The sequence below is a fragment of the Rhagoletis zephyria genome, unplaced genomic scaffold (assembly GCF_001687245.7).
Source record: "Rhagoletis zephyria isolate East Lansing unplaced genomic scaffold, Rhagoletis_zephyria_1.1 Rzeph_scaffold_02361, whole genome shotgun sequence".
Classification (NCBI taxonomy): domain Eukaryota; kingdom Metazoa; phylum Arthropoda; class Insecta; order Diptera; family Tephritidae; genus Rhagoletis; species Rhagoletis zephyria.
This window is the reverse complement of record NW_016159445.1, coordinates 15,310-30,788: the sequence shown is the minus strand read 5'-3', so window position 1 is coordinate 30,788 and position 15,479 is coordinate 15,310. Positions and strand designations below refer to the sequence as shown.

Below are 15,479 nucleotides of genomic sequence, written 5' to 3'. Positions count from 1 at the left end.
TGCCCATTTTATTAGGCAAAAGTAAAGGTTTCATTTTATATACCTACCCGATATTTGTGAGCAGCAATGTCTGCTAAATTTTTAGTATAATCTGTATATCATTCATAAAAGGCATAATTATGATTTGAAAATCTTAAAAATCCCGAAAAATTTCAAAAAATAACTCGACTCTTTTCGTTAAAAAAAACCATAGAACTCTAAAATATGTCAAAAGTTCTTCAGAAATCGTAAACGATACCGAACAGAAGACATTAAAAGACCCAAAAACTGCAGAAAAAGTACGCATTGAGTTGTAAAATTTCTTCGAGAGCATGACACTCTCAAAAAAAAAAAAAATTTCAAAAAGCACTCGGAGGTTTGCCATTGCCTGCGACCGCTGTTAAGAAAAAACCTTTTTCGATATTTTTTTTCGATGTGAATTTGACCAGGGCTTGAACCCAGGTGCTGATGAGTGAAAACGCGCACTGCTTACCAGCATTTTTATAAAAAATTAATGAATATTAAACAACCAAAAGTAAAACTGTGCATACTGTGTGTCAAAAGCGTCTGCTAATAAAATGCCTGAGAGCATATGTAACTGTAATTGGACAATAAAAGCCCAATTGCTTTTATTGCTGAGTCGAAATTCGTGCTCTCTACTCGAGATAACAGGGTGAACAAATGCTCCCCTTCAGCCCAACACTGGCGGGAATAGTGCAAAATATCCGTAATGCCACGCAGGTGTTTTGAAATAGTGCTTTCGTCATTTCATGAAATTTATTCAGCAATCGTAATAGTGTTAGCGAATCAAAAATACGCTAGGGAAGAACTAATCTTGTTTTACATTATTTCGAAAGAGTAAGAAATTCGGTCAGTTGGCCCTTCAAAAGCGGAAATGGAAATAAGTGCGTCTGAAGTCATTCACTAAGTCATATTCATATATTCTTCCAAAATTTTGAAGTACTTAAGTAAATGGGTCATAAAAAATGCATAAAAAAATTTCCATTTAATCCTTTAAGCAAGAAAACTAAAAGTAGCTTCTTTATGACTTCAGCAGCAAACGAACGGGTGGTTATTCTCTTTCATTTTTATAAATCATACTCATACAACTTTTGTCGTGACCAATTGATTGGTGTGTTTGGGTTACGCTATCACGGTTGGTTAGTATTGTGACATGTTCACGTGTCGCTCGTAATTAAAAATGCCACAAAGTGTTCAAATATTTATTTTGAGTGGCAGAAGAGGCAGGCATCAAACAGCAACACGCATACAATCAAAGGTGATACAGTTGTTAGCCTGACATAAACTGTCATAACAGTCAAACACACACACACACACACACTCCTTGTGTCACCTATGTATGCATACTCAACCATTCAGTCAGTGTGCATCATTCATATTCATTGGCTATGCAATGCATTTAAATTTGAGTGCAACCGAGCGTGCAGTCAACCCGTTCATAAGAATGAAGGGTGTAAGTCTAATATGTTTTTGTTTCGCTGGCACCGCCTCTCCGGCACCCTCTTCTATTCCACTATTCTATGATACCAGCAACTTACACCAACCAGTCGTTGCACTCGTTTAGTTATTCATTTAATGTTTGCTTTTATTGTTTTTTTTTTCTTTCTTTTTCAGAGTGGAAGTTTTATTTTGGTTTTGCATTTATTATTATTTATGGTATTTTGTCTTTTTTGTATGCTTTTGTTGGTCTTGTTTTTATTGGTTTCGCTGTTAGAGCATATACCCATATTCTGTTTGCTTATTTCTTCAATAATTTGCTGGCGTTTGTCATTTTTTCACGTTTGTTCAGTTCGACGTGCGCCTCCGAAAATTCTGCAGCTCCACCTTATACGGAAATATTTCAACAAGAAGATAGTTAAGTTTAAGTAATTTGCCATTGATTTTAGCCAATTTTTTTTTTTTTTGGTGAAGGTGTCGTTCATTTTTACCTTATAAAAAAAATTGTTGAACATTATTTTATATGCAGAAAATGAGCGACACCTTCAACAGAAAAATTTTCCAAAAATCAATGGTAAGTCCTAGCTACCTCAGACTTGCACTTTGTTATACTAAAGTTGAATGGGCTAAAAAACTGCGTACTCAACTTTTTTCTAAAGAGTGTAAATAAAAAGTGCAAGCACGATTATATTTATAAGAAAAAATGGAAAAAGCAATAAAGTCTATTTCTCTGTGGTAAGCGCTTCTGACTTTGCACATCGATGACACGGGTCCGATCCCTGCTAAGTCTAGAAAAAATAAGTCTGAGGAGGAGATATGGTGACCTCCGAAATAGCTGCTATAACTTCTACCGATTAGACTTTGTTGCTTTTTCCATTTTTCCTAATAAACATAATCGTGCTACAAAGCTCAATAGCAATATTAAAAATAAAATGTTAATAACAACAAATAAAAAGTGAAATATTTAAATGCAAATTTTCAGAAAGTCTTTAATATTACACAAGATTTGGAACTGTGATTTTTGGGGTTTTTGTTGTAGAATTAACAACCTTTTTATAAAAAATTAGCGAAAAATAAACTACTCAAAAAATATATATATATATATATACAATTAATATTTTTTGACTGACTGAATGCAAATATGTAGATATTTAGTTGTTCTTGCGCACACTAGGTAGTGTAAATAGTAGCAACACGTGAATTGGCAATAAATTACCCGCTCGATCCCACATAAAGTGCTTCCCGAGTCTAAAGCTCCTCAATTGCCTTCAAAACTAACAAGAAGCTCATTTGAAAACAAAAAAGTATTTAACTAAATATTTATATGGCCAATTCAAGGTGTGTGTGTGCATTCAACCCTGCACAAATACGAACGTATGTACATACATATGTATGTATGTATGTATGTGCCCACAATAACATCGACTAAGGCGCCTTAAGGTTAACTTCGGTTGCATCCCGTCGCCACGCCACGCCACACTTAATCTCGGCAAATGTGTAGTGGTTGATTTATTGGTGTTGCCCCGGAAATTTATCGCAAGCCACTAAAGCGCAACGCCACCAGCTGCCGCTTAATCCGCAAAAGGCGTCCAGCGTGAAAGCGGATGAGTTAGGTGTCTGTTTGTGATTATTTGGCTTAATCACACAAATACACATACATGCAAGTTTGTGTTGGTAAATATATCTATATTTTTTTTTATGCGTACATACATATTTAGATACATACATACATACACATGTACGTACATATATGTGTTGGCTGGAAGTGTAAGTCCAACCGGCACTCGGGCATTTATGGCACTTAATCGCGTTGCAGCACCTTAGTGGCCGCTAATTCGTTATAATCGATTTATGTTTCGCACTTCACCGTCAAATCAATTGGCAAGCAATCGTGCAGTGCAGGTAAGAGTTTATGTGTGCGCTGGTATAAAGGGAGTGGTGTAGAGCGATGGTTAACCGTTGGAAGAATTCAATCTACGCGCAGTTGAGAGTTAACAATAAAACGTTAAGGTTGGAAATGTGCAAAGGTACACACACCCAGCCAGCAAAGAAACGTAAATTTTGCTGACAGTGCAGTTTAGTTCAATTTTTCGTATCCGAAAAGGAATAGAAAAAAAAGTTCTACAGTTGTCATCAATTTTCGTATCCGGAAAACGTACGAAAAAGACGATGTCATTTGGAAGCAATAATTGTATTTTCTTTGCTCAAGCTAAACATTTGAAAGCATCTGGGTAGTCGGCAGTGGCTGAGCGTACAGAGGAAGCGTGCCGCTATTTGTTTGCTTCCAGAAGGTGGCGAATTCCGTCAGGCGCTTCCTAATTTTATATTATTTCTATCTAACCATGAAAAAGTATCTGTGAAGTGCAGAAGGAAAGCATATTGAACGAAAAATTCTATCGGACAAATTTCATAAAATACAGCCGAAAACGTATCCGTTTCACATACTGTTGTCTGTACATACGTTTCTGCCGCACATTTTAGTGAGAAGACGGATCGTCAAAGTATCCGAAAATGGAATCAGTAAACGGACAAAAACCCGCAAATTATGCACTTTTTTTGTGATTTTCCTATATTTGCAATTTTTATATTGTATGCATAAACATAAGTAAACTAATTAGTGTTTCTAGAAGTTGTGCTTGTTCAGTGTTTCCATACTCATAAAGGGCTTGGGCTGTAGATGTTCAACAAGGTTTTGCTTTTACGAAAAGAGTTGCCACCTGTTAAACACTTAAACTCAAGTTATTTAATAATGAATCAGATCCGCGCCATTCGTTCGATTTTCAAAAGTGAGGCGTCAAATTAAAGAGCTTATGTATGGTATAGATGTTCAGAAGGTTTTACTTTTTCGAAAAGAGTTGCCACCTGTTATGAAATTAAGCTCAAGTTATATAAAAAGTTAAATCAATTGTTACAATATGGGTATCAACCGAAATGGTTTCGAAAAGGCTTTATATGATAACCACGTGTAGGAGGGTTGCCACAGATTTAAAAAATGTAATTCCAGGAATTTAGTAAGTGAATAAGGTATCACTATATGGGTATTAGACAAAAGAGGTTTAAGAAGGTGGTAGTTTGGAAATACTCTTAAGAGGGTTGCCACCTATTTGAGATGTTGAACTAAATATTTTATACCCAAGTTTTATGAAATATTAAAAATGGATGTCATATGAAAGAGATTTAAGAAACACATATTTGGTTTGACAATTTAGAATATTTTTGATGTGTCTGAGGGTTGCCCCAGTATTAAAGGTTAAATGAATTACTTAAAGATGGTTATCAATGGAAATGGGTTACTTACTTCAGAACTGTATTTAAAGAGGGTTACCACCTGTTTTGAAAGTCGTATTTAATTATGCATAAGTTACATTAAATTTTGAAACATGGGTATTTGGTTAACATGGAATAATAAGGTATCTATTTAAAATGTTGTTTTAATTAATTTTATTTTTTTGAACTCATAAAGATAGAAGGACGAAATTCGAGTATGTGGTCGAATGTATATTGGTCCCTAACATATAATTACTTCGATAATAATTATTGCAAAATGTCAAGGATATCAAAGGATAAAATTTTAAAAGAACATTTTCAATACCTAATTGTCCTTATGCATCAAAAAATTTAATCGTGCAATTGTACGTTCACTGATTTTTCCAACATTTCTTAAGGCTTTTTTATAAATGCCAGGAAGGTGAACCGTTTTAAACCGAACAGGATTAATCACTTTTTTCTACTACTAATTATTATATTTTTCACACACGTTTGATCGGACATAAATTATTTATGTTTTTCATTGTAACAGAAAAAAAAAATAACACAAGTAGCTTTCTTAATTCCCAACCCGTTGAAGCGAACTGAAACGCCGGCTCAAAGAAAAGACCCCCTCTTTCGAGCAAATACAAATGTGTGTGTGAAAATCTGAAACGAACCGACCAAAGTCATCCGGTTCGCGTCCCTGATAAATATATATATATTTAACCTTATTTTAACCTACTACTTATTTTAACGAACTAAACTAATTACTTTTATTTACACTTTAATGTAAATAAGATAACATTAATGTAACATCAAAGTTTATTACGTACTCTCAACACTGCATGATTTTCCATTCACTATCATATCTCATTCGTTGAAAGCTCTTGCTTCCTTCTTTATTCCGCCCTCAATAGCTTGTCGTCACACTCGCAGTATATCTTTTGTTAATATTTTTTTTTCAGTTATGTCTAATTTGTAGCGCAATTTTTATCGCATAAATCACTTGTCAGGAATTCTTGGCGACTTAGAGCATGGAAAGCGAAAAAAAAACAAGAAAGACAAGAAAAGAATGTATGTCGGATGGTATTCACATACGCACACAAAATAATAGCTCATTTTTCCTTGTTTCGGCGCGATGAAAACTTTTCCCGAATTTCTTGAGTTTTCTCACGATTTTTTTTTGACAATTTTCCATCTTATTTATAATTTATTGACATTTGGTCGTTGTTTGCTTTCCCACTAAAGAGGTTATTTTTAGTTAGTTATTCATTTTTTCCATCAACAACCAGGCTACATTTTCCCCGGTTTTAGCTGGAAAATTATGTGTCCCAAATATACGAGTATCTTAATGTTATTTAATTAAAAACATCATAACTTTATTGCCAGTGAAATTTAGTGTGTTTGAAAAACTAAAAATAAGCCTTGTGGCTAGACGTCTTATACATTCACATACATATACCCACAAACATATGTACGTATGTAGGCTCTTATGCATATAATTATGTATGTATTTATGTATGTATGCTTGTTTTCGAAACTAAGCAAATTACCATGCCCATTGAGGGAGGGGGATTTTATTGAAAACTCTTGTAGTATTGAAAATGCACTTAGAATAAAAATAAATTCCAAGAAGCTGTCTCAAAAGTACTTTAAAGTATTTTGTTTATATTAAACTGGTAATTACGAGAAACGCATATTTTCGCTTAACTTGAAAGGTGATATTCTCTTTGTGGGTTGAAGCACCAATTTATTTCCAATTAGGTTAAATAAACTCGAATTAGTAGCGAAGAAGTTTGGCAAGTTTTACTTGCCGTTTGTTAGCTCATCAATGAAGGTACTGGCCACATTATATTTTCTATTTATTTACGAGTAGTTATGTATGTCGATATTATAAGCTAATTTTGTGAGTATTTCTGATAATACTGAGTAAACTGATAACAAAAAGCAAGTTATAAAATTTATTCACAATACCATCATCATGGTTTGGCGCAAGGCGATTTATGCACCTACATGCTTGGCTGTCACTTGCTTTGTTCTCCCAGTATTTGGTACTCATTCTGACAAGTCTTCTTCTATTTCACCCTTCAATCTCAGTCTGGGTCGCCCTTGGACTTTTTCTCCGGGTGAGAATGGATAAAATGTCAAAGTGCAGGAATAGTGAATGGCCTGTTGATGTATTTTCTATTTTTATACACTTAAAATCAAATTTGTAAAATAAAAATTCAATTTCCAAGCTTTTGCATTACAGTGACAAAAACAAAAACAACGTGAACCAGCTGGTCCTCAAATTCTGCCCCCCCCCCCCCCCCCCCCNAAATTTCCCCCCCCCCCCCCGCCCCCCTGAGCTTAGACTTTTTACTTGTTCTACATAATTTGAATCTTGATCTTAATCTGAATCCTATTCATGACTAGGCACGTTCGTAACCCCCTACCTTCTCCTGTCGCGTTTTCGTTTGGAACTAGAGCCCAAAGAGGGTGTCGCCCTTTCATTACATCGATGTTTGCATTTACTTCTAACCGAAGCAAAGATTTAAAAAAGCTTTTTCTAGCAGCGTTGCGCTTCATCTGGAAATGGAAACCTCCAACTGCAATTATCCTATGAAAAAGGTAGGACCTTAGCGTTACCAGCTGGAGCTCGATTTTTAGACAGTGCATGACATAGGCAGAAAATATGGTATAAGGTTTTTGCTTGTCTACTGCTCACGAAACTTTCTGCACCTGTCCACGTTAGGGATATTCCTTTGTGTGGATGAGCAGCAACCAGGATATGCACCGTAAGCATCCTCCAGTCAGCCGTCGGTATGTCAGGGTTGAGTCTTTATGGTAGACGGTTTCACCTCGCGAGGAAAGTGCTCCTTTGCTTGCGCCATTGACAGCTTTTCGCTGAGATCTGCTCATTTTACCTATGCTAAGGAGGGATCATCTTTACCGCTCATATTTTTGACGCTAGTGAACAGCCCAGCCTAATCAAAGATAGGCATAAGTGCGTTGGGCGCCGCTTCCACTGTTTCGAATAGAGCTTCTAGCAACTTCGTTTCCACTTCTTTCCACCTTTAATGCATAATATATCCAAGCGGAATACTGCGGTCGATGGGTGCCAAGAACCGATGTCGCTTTGGATGTTGAGGGGAACAGTAGGAAGTTTGGCTTCGTAGCCTTTTCGTAGCTGAGAACTTTTTTTTAGCGGCGTAGTAAAGTTGGCCGCTTCCTCCCTAGCCCAAATCAATATTTTCTCCTCCTCCTCCTCCTCCTCCTCCTCCTCATCCGTACATTTGGGCTTCTCACCAAGTCGGTCACAGATCTTGACCGCAGTCATATATCGCGCCTTAACCTTCGATCCCTCCTTTCTTGGCCTTGTTCTCGGTCTCCTCCTCCGTTCTTGAAGAGCATTCTCCGATTTAGCCGGAGGGCGTTGGTGCCCAGGCTAACCGCGCTTCACTGGTCCGAGTATTCTAGAGCTTTGACCTCTGTTAGTGGCATTATTACTTAAACCACTGTGGATTTCTCCCTCCACAGTAGGGGTGTAGCCGCTGGCGAGTATCCACTCTTCCTTTTTTCATAGTTTTTGTCAGGTAATTAACCCTTGTCGCTTTATACCTACCTCCAAGTTGTAATTACCTAAATATAATGTATTATTCATGTTATTATTAGGTCTCACTTGATCTGCGGGCCCTATATTTGACAAAATGATCGAATATTAACCGGATATCGGGATGGCAAAATTAACAGATATTAACCGGATATCCGAATAAGGAAAGATAAGGGATATTAGTCGGATATACGGACTTTATCCGTATACACAAATATGCGGACAGATATCCCGATATACGAATATATAGATATCAATTTATTTTTCAAAGTTCGGAGAATTTCTCGATGCTTTTTGGACCATCGCATCTCACGTTGTTTTTTCACGTATGCCATGGAAAGCAGTTTGACATTTCAAAAGCTTATTTATGTATGTATTTGCAAATAAATGAATCAGCGCGCAGTTTTTTCAATAAACAGTTGTTTGTAATTTAAAAGACTTTTGTGCAATGATATAAAAAATTGTTGCTGTTGTCGTTTTTCGCCATTTGGCCGCATGTGTTATGGCTACGGTGACCATCCGTCCTTTATTTTAAAGGACAGTCCTTTATTTTAACCCCCTGTCCTTTAAATTTTTTGTCAAAATAAAGGACGCCATTTGCCCTTTATTTCTTAAACTGTCCTTTAAATTAGCTTAGGATTTTGCAGAGGTCAATTTTTAAACATAGAATATGAAAAAATAAAAATGTCCATAATAACACAGAATGAAAACCTTCGTCAGTTTGCTTCGCACCCCACTTAAGGGTCACGAATCCTTGATAATACTGATAAGCGGAAATTTATGTAATTGAAAAAAAAAATATTTACTAATATTTACACATTTTTCCAGAAAAATTAAAATACTTTGAGTCAAATTTATTGTTGGCAAAAGTATAGGGAAAGTTGTTCCCAGGATCGTGTTGCACGCTAAATTTTCAGATCCACTGAAAAATAACAATAAACCTCCGCTCAATTATGATAAACGCATTGTGGCAGCAAAGGATGGCGAAGTCCTTGATAAGGACTTGGTTTCATTTTTCGGAATCGGTTAAAATCCGGTTACAGAGCCTTTCGAGAAGAGCAACTTGTACAATTTAATAATATAATTAACTGGCAAATATTTGATCTAAATTACCATCATAGAAGTTGTATGTTCGTATTCTTAAATCATTGGGAAAAATTTCCTTTATTTTACGTTCGTTAATATGGTCACCGTAGTTATGGCCGGCTGAATTGCTGCTGCATTCTTGCTACTTACTCTTCTTCTCGCACGCACACTTGTTGTGGCGCATGTTTGCATGCGGTGCGACTTCGCTGCTGCGTATTTACATATGTACGTAAAAGATATATACACATACTCGTACATACATACATATTTTTATATGCACACATACAATTTTAACCATATTTATGCTCATGTAAACATTTCTAGCACACAATCATATGTATTTGCTTTTTTATTGTTTTGCTGCTTTCTTCCCTACACACTCTCAACAGCCTGTTCTCATCTGCGCCAACATCCACTTCAATTTGATTGCCTTTTGTTTACGCTTTAATCGTTGGCTTGTTTATTTGCTTATTTGATTTTTCCTCATCTTTTGCCACAATACTCGCATAAGCGGCTGGCTTGCAACAGGCTGCAATCCTGTGAGTTGATGAGTTGTTAGTTGCCACAATGTGGCAAACAAGCATGCAAAATGCATCATTAATGTTTTCATACATTGATTGTTCTTAAATGAGCAGGAAGTGCGTTGAATGCTACAAAAAAAGGGTGCACTGAATCTACTTGATAGACGATTGATGATTGTTGTTGTTGTTTTTTTTTTTGTGTTGCAGCTCTTACTTTTATATTATAAATGCTTCCATCCAAATGAGGGATATCTTTTTTCCAAATGGTAGCTCTATTGTGTTTGTTTATTTGGTTTGTTCAATTATTTAAGAGGATACTTCAAGGAAGTGCACTGAAAGATCTCTTTTCATTGTAAAAAGGATTAAAAACAATCATCGTAAAACCGATTAGAACTGAGCATGGTTGGGAATGGAAAAACGCATCTGTATGTACTAATATTTATTACCTCGATCTGATTCCACGTTGGAAAATATTCGGTTAAAATACATTATTATTATTAATATTAGTCGACACATTTATGTAAATTGCACCAAGAACAATTTTGTGGCCCGTATATACAGGTTGGGCCAAAGAAGACCTTCCAACTTCACGCAGCAAGCAACGAAAATTACATACATCCACACCAGGGATGAAAAATGGAAATTTCAAATTGTAGCTAATATCATAAAATAAATGTACCTAAATGAGACAGATTGTACCTTAACAAAGTTACATCATTAATTTGTAGTTGTTTGTTTTTATTAATTTTATTTAAAACATTTGTATACATGATGAATGTACTCTAAACATGATTCGCAGAATTCTCGGGACTTTTTTATCGGTTTTGTTATCGATACTTTTTATAGATTTTGTTATCGAAATTGTTATCGATATAGCTATTGATTTTGCTATGGATATAATAAACGATATTTTTGTTGATTTTGTTATCGATATTTTAACCGATTTTTGTATAGGTATTGTAATCGACTTTGACATCGATTTTGTTGTCGATATCGATTGCTATCGATATTATCATCGACTTTGTTATCGATATTTTTTCTTAGTGTGTGCTTTCGTTTTGTGACTTGGATGTGCTCTTAACCATACCACGTATTCCACGTTTAAATTTAGCGGCTGTGTTAACCGGTTTCGATAATTCTTTTTTCATCCGAAAGGTGGTACTTCATGGGTACTAATTTGGTTAGATCCGATAGTTGGATCGTGAAGAAATTAACGATAATTTTAAATTTTTATATGAGAATTGAAATCGGTTTTGTTTTTTCCTTATGAAAGCGAAGCTTCTCCCGTGCTTACAAGTAGATATATTCGAAGCGTAAAGGAACAAAAAAAAATAAAAATTTATCTGATCAAAAGATGATTGTATTTATCTACCTAAAATCTAGTGACTGTACCTAATGTACCTTTAAGTAATTAAACGTCGAAAAAAGGTACAATTGTGCCTTTTTTTATCCCTGAATCACACATACATACAAGTTGAGTTGAGTTGAGCTGAGCTGAAGTAAGTCGAGAAACATATGAAATATCTTAATCTTCAGTTTTATATATATCTTTGTCTCCTTATCTATATTTACATTTTTCAATTCCCTACCGCTGCTTGAAAAGTTACACTTTAAAAGCTTTAATATTACACCTTTGGCAATAGCTTAGAGCTAACTGAACTATTTACTAGCCTAAACGTTTTGTAATAATTAATTTTATTATCTTTTTCAGAATTTATATGAAAACTAGAAAACAACAAAAGGCAAACAGCAGCATAAATAAAATGAAAATTCCAACTTTCCATTGATGCAATTAAACGAGAGCAAAAATATCTGCACGTGTAGCCGCCAATTATCAATAAAACTGTAAACAAAGCGTAAACAACGCCAACGACAAATACATATAAACCTGCTAAAAGTGAAAGCGAAATCAAAAAACTGCAACAATAACACACTGTTTGCAGGAAATCAGCTCAACAACTGAAATTACCGCACTGGAAGTTCGACACACACACACACAGGCACACAATCATACATACATACATACGCACTATGTATGTACAAACAACTCAACATTGAAATTGAAATCACTTCCAGCGCAACATGGGTAGTTGCTTGACAACATGTTGCTAGGCATTGGCAGCAATAAAGCAACCAGCAACGACGACGCGGCGTCGTGCCAAGCGAATTGAAAGTCGCAAGCAACAGACAGGAAAACCATCCAACGAAGAAAGCGAACGCATGTGGGTGGTTAGGCAATGAGGCTGGCTGGAGGCAGCGAAGTGGCAACATTTTGAGGGCGCGACAAGCAATAGCCAGAGACTCAAAGCAAAGATCCATACGTGGAGCTGGATGCATGGCTGACTTGCGGTAAATTGGTGTTCGTGCCTGCTCGTGCGGTTAGTCGTTCGTTTGACGGTTCCGGAGCGCGTTTGTGTTAGCGGAAGAGCGCAAATTAAAAGAATCTTTTGTTTGAGGGCTGAAGAAAAATTTACGAAAAGTGAAAAATTTTCGTGCGAGTATAGAGAAAACATATGTTATATGTACATACAGGGTGAGCGAGTGAATAGAAATTTATGCAAAATTATACATAACGGTGATAAATAAATTAAACAATTTCGGGCAAATTTTTTAGGTTTAAAATCATTTTAAATTGAAAAATAAGTAAAAAAATATGTATTGAAAAAACTGTGCAACATTCCCTATTAGATAACCTATTAACTGCTGACAAACACTTTTCCGTGATTTTTGTACAACTTACAACAAGCTAACTACATAGATACATACATACATACATACATGCATTCATAAGCTAGTGATGTGAAAAGCGACAAAAAAAACCAAAACGGGGGAATTATAAAAATTAAATAAAATTGTGAAAAGTGACAAAGTGTCAACGCCGCTGGTGACATTTAGTCTGTCTAGTGCAAAAATTGTGAAATTGTGCACGCATACACATCCAAACGAGCGAAATTGCAAGCCTGCGGTTCAGGCAACTTTTGACGCGTGTGCTGTAGCCTGATGATCTCCCTTGCTGGCAGTGCGTGCGTTTGTGTGTCTGTCTATCTGTCTGCCTGGCGTGTTCTTCGCACTTAATTAATGTCAAGTGGGCATCACTTGCATTATGCAATTTAAAACGACAAGTAGCTTCGCGGACGCAAACAGCAGCCACACTACTACTACTACTACCACTACTACTGCCGTGAACAACAACAAAAACAGCAACGCAAGCAATTATAGCGAGCGCAACAGGGCCAACAGCAGCAGCAGCAGCAGCAGCACCACTACCAGCTGCAACAACAAAGTTGTCACAAAGTGTCGTGATTTTGCGCTGATGTACGCGCAACTACTCGCGAAAGACTCACAGCAGCAGCAAGAACGACAACAACAACAGCAACAACAACAAAAGCAGAAGCAATTTGAGTACAAAATGCAAATTACACCAAATGCGGAAGTTAAGTGCATTTGCGCGTCACCACACTACGGCAACAACAACAACAACAATACCAGCAACACAAAACTTACCCCACACATAACAGCAACAACAAAAACACTAGCTAAAGCACCAGCAGTAGCGACAGTAGCTTGCAACTTGGCAGCTGCCACAATCCCAACAGCAATGACTGATGACAGTGGGTGTTGCAAATGTGTAGCCAGCAATATGCAACGTTGTGGCAAAGATGTTGATTACATTCCCGCTCTTGGCGGCGCTGCGGTAGCGTGTACCAACGTACGTGCCACGCCAACACATTATTGCCAACCATACACTGACAGTCTTAACAAAAACAATAATAACAATAACCACACATGTGCAGTCGACTGTAAAGACAATTTTGTGGCAAGTGAAAGTGCGTCAAAAGATTGCAAACATTCCGCAGTGATTAGAAATAGTAACGAGGGGAAGGGCAATTTGCTAACACTTGCAACAGCAGCTGGAGCGAAGGCGTCAACGAGAACAACAATGCGCACAACGTCGCACTTTGGCAGCTGGAAAAATCTATCTACTATACTGATATTCTTGTTTTGCTTTGCGTGGCATGGTAAGTGAATATTTTAATTTTACTATATATGTATTAGTGTATTGCATTTATTGATCACACAGCTCTATTAATTTGCAACAACTTGAGTTTCTTCACCAATGGCCGTCGTAAAACTTGATTTTGACCTCAAAAATACTCCGAAATTAGACGCAATCGGCTACACAGCTCAACATACTTATTTAATTCTAATAATTAACAATTCTCTTAGGATTTTTTTCATAAAATCAGAATCTGACTTTCATTTTAATTTTATGGGTCGAAAAATTAACATTATATACAGACGGGGAAAGAGAATCAATTCATGTTTAACGCATGGGTCCAAACTCGAAAAAATGGGCGTGGGGTTTTTTTCTGAAAAATTAGGTTTATCATTCATTCCGCTTCCGTGACTACTGCAGTGTTTTTCTGTCGGAACTGATAGGTATCTCAAAGTGTAATACAATTTCTAGTCTTTATATCTACGTTTTCACCTACAGCCCGGCTGCTATTATATTAATAGGCAATATGCCGCTGACTTCAAAAGTAGTTACTCAATACCGCCGATCTCTTAACGCGATGGCCGAGGTATTACGTGCACACATTGTCTGAATAGCTAGCCATTGTCACATTTAGGGAAATTATAAAGCTGACGAACTCGCGCATCATAGAACTCTGTACATTGCCTGATTTGGTGCACCCTAGAACGACTACAGCAGAAGCTGCATGCACGAAGACCGAGAAGAACTCTTCCACGCATACCCTGCCGGTTCTACCTCATGGCAGTTATAGCTTCGATGACCTTGATGAACTAAAGTTATGCATGTAAAAAGCTTATATGCTTTTTCTACTGGGCACGAAGTGCTTTATAGGGAATCGGTGATAAATGCGGACCCCCAGTCTTAGTTAGTCTACATGGAACTGCCGCCCAACCTAACCCAACCTTATAAGTTTTTAAGATGATGACAAATTAACGCTTGAAGTGCACCAAAATCGCTCATACGAAAGCTCTTTGGACACCTACCGGTCGGTCTTCTCTGTCGGATAAGGGGCGAAAATGAGATATTACAGAATGCCGCTTTTATGCGGATTTTTCGCCCGTTTATATGACAGCTGTGGTAAACGTTGCAACGATATGTCCTTTCCTTGCATCGTCATTCGCATTTCGCAGGAATTTTACCTTTTTATATTTTCTTAAAACATTTATTTATTATTATTCCAAATGTTTAATAGATTTTGTCTCTGGAGATGCCTTTGTATTTTCAATAACTTTAATTCACCCTTTCAGCTTGTGAACTCTAACAGGGAGATTCTAACAAGTGGTCTTTCAACTTACCACAGTCTTTCAAAAGGCATACATAAGTATTTCGTGAGACAATTGTCAATTTTGGAAACTAACTCGAAGGCTCTTTTCTATGTTTTTAAAGACTTTCTTAAAAAAAAAATAAAATTAAAAATTAAAAGAAAACTTAATTTAAATAAACATTTATTAAAATAAAAATAACAATTTACAAAATAAATTTCTCATAACTAAATGAGAAAAAATAAAAATTCAAGGCAACAAAATCTAAAAATTACTAAGATGGCTAAAACAAAAAC

General features: G+C 36.4%; 1 protein-coding gene across 1 annotated transcript; it reads left to right on the top strand.

The window, feature by feature from the left end:
- Positions 1-12,137: 12,137 nt before the first annotated feature.
- Positions 12,138-13,904, top strand: LOC108366659 (GATA zinc finger domain-containing protein 5-like; the record flags this gene model as incomplete). The annotated part of the gene is made up of 2 exons (XM_017621114.1): positions 12,138-12,418; positions 12,500-13,904. A coding segment is annotated over exon 2 (916 nt), but the record flags the coding sequence as incomplete, so codon positions are not given.
- Between the last annotated feature and the right edge of the window lie 1,575 nt (positions 13,905-15,479).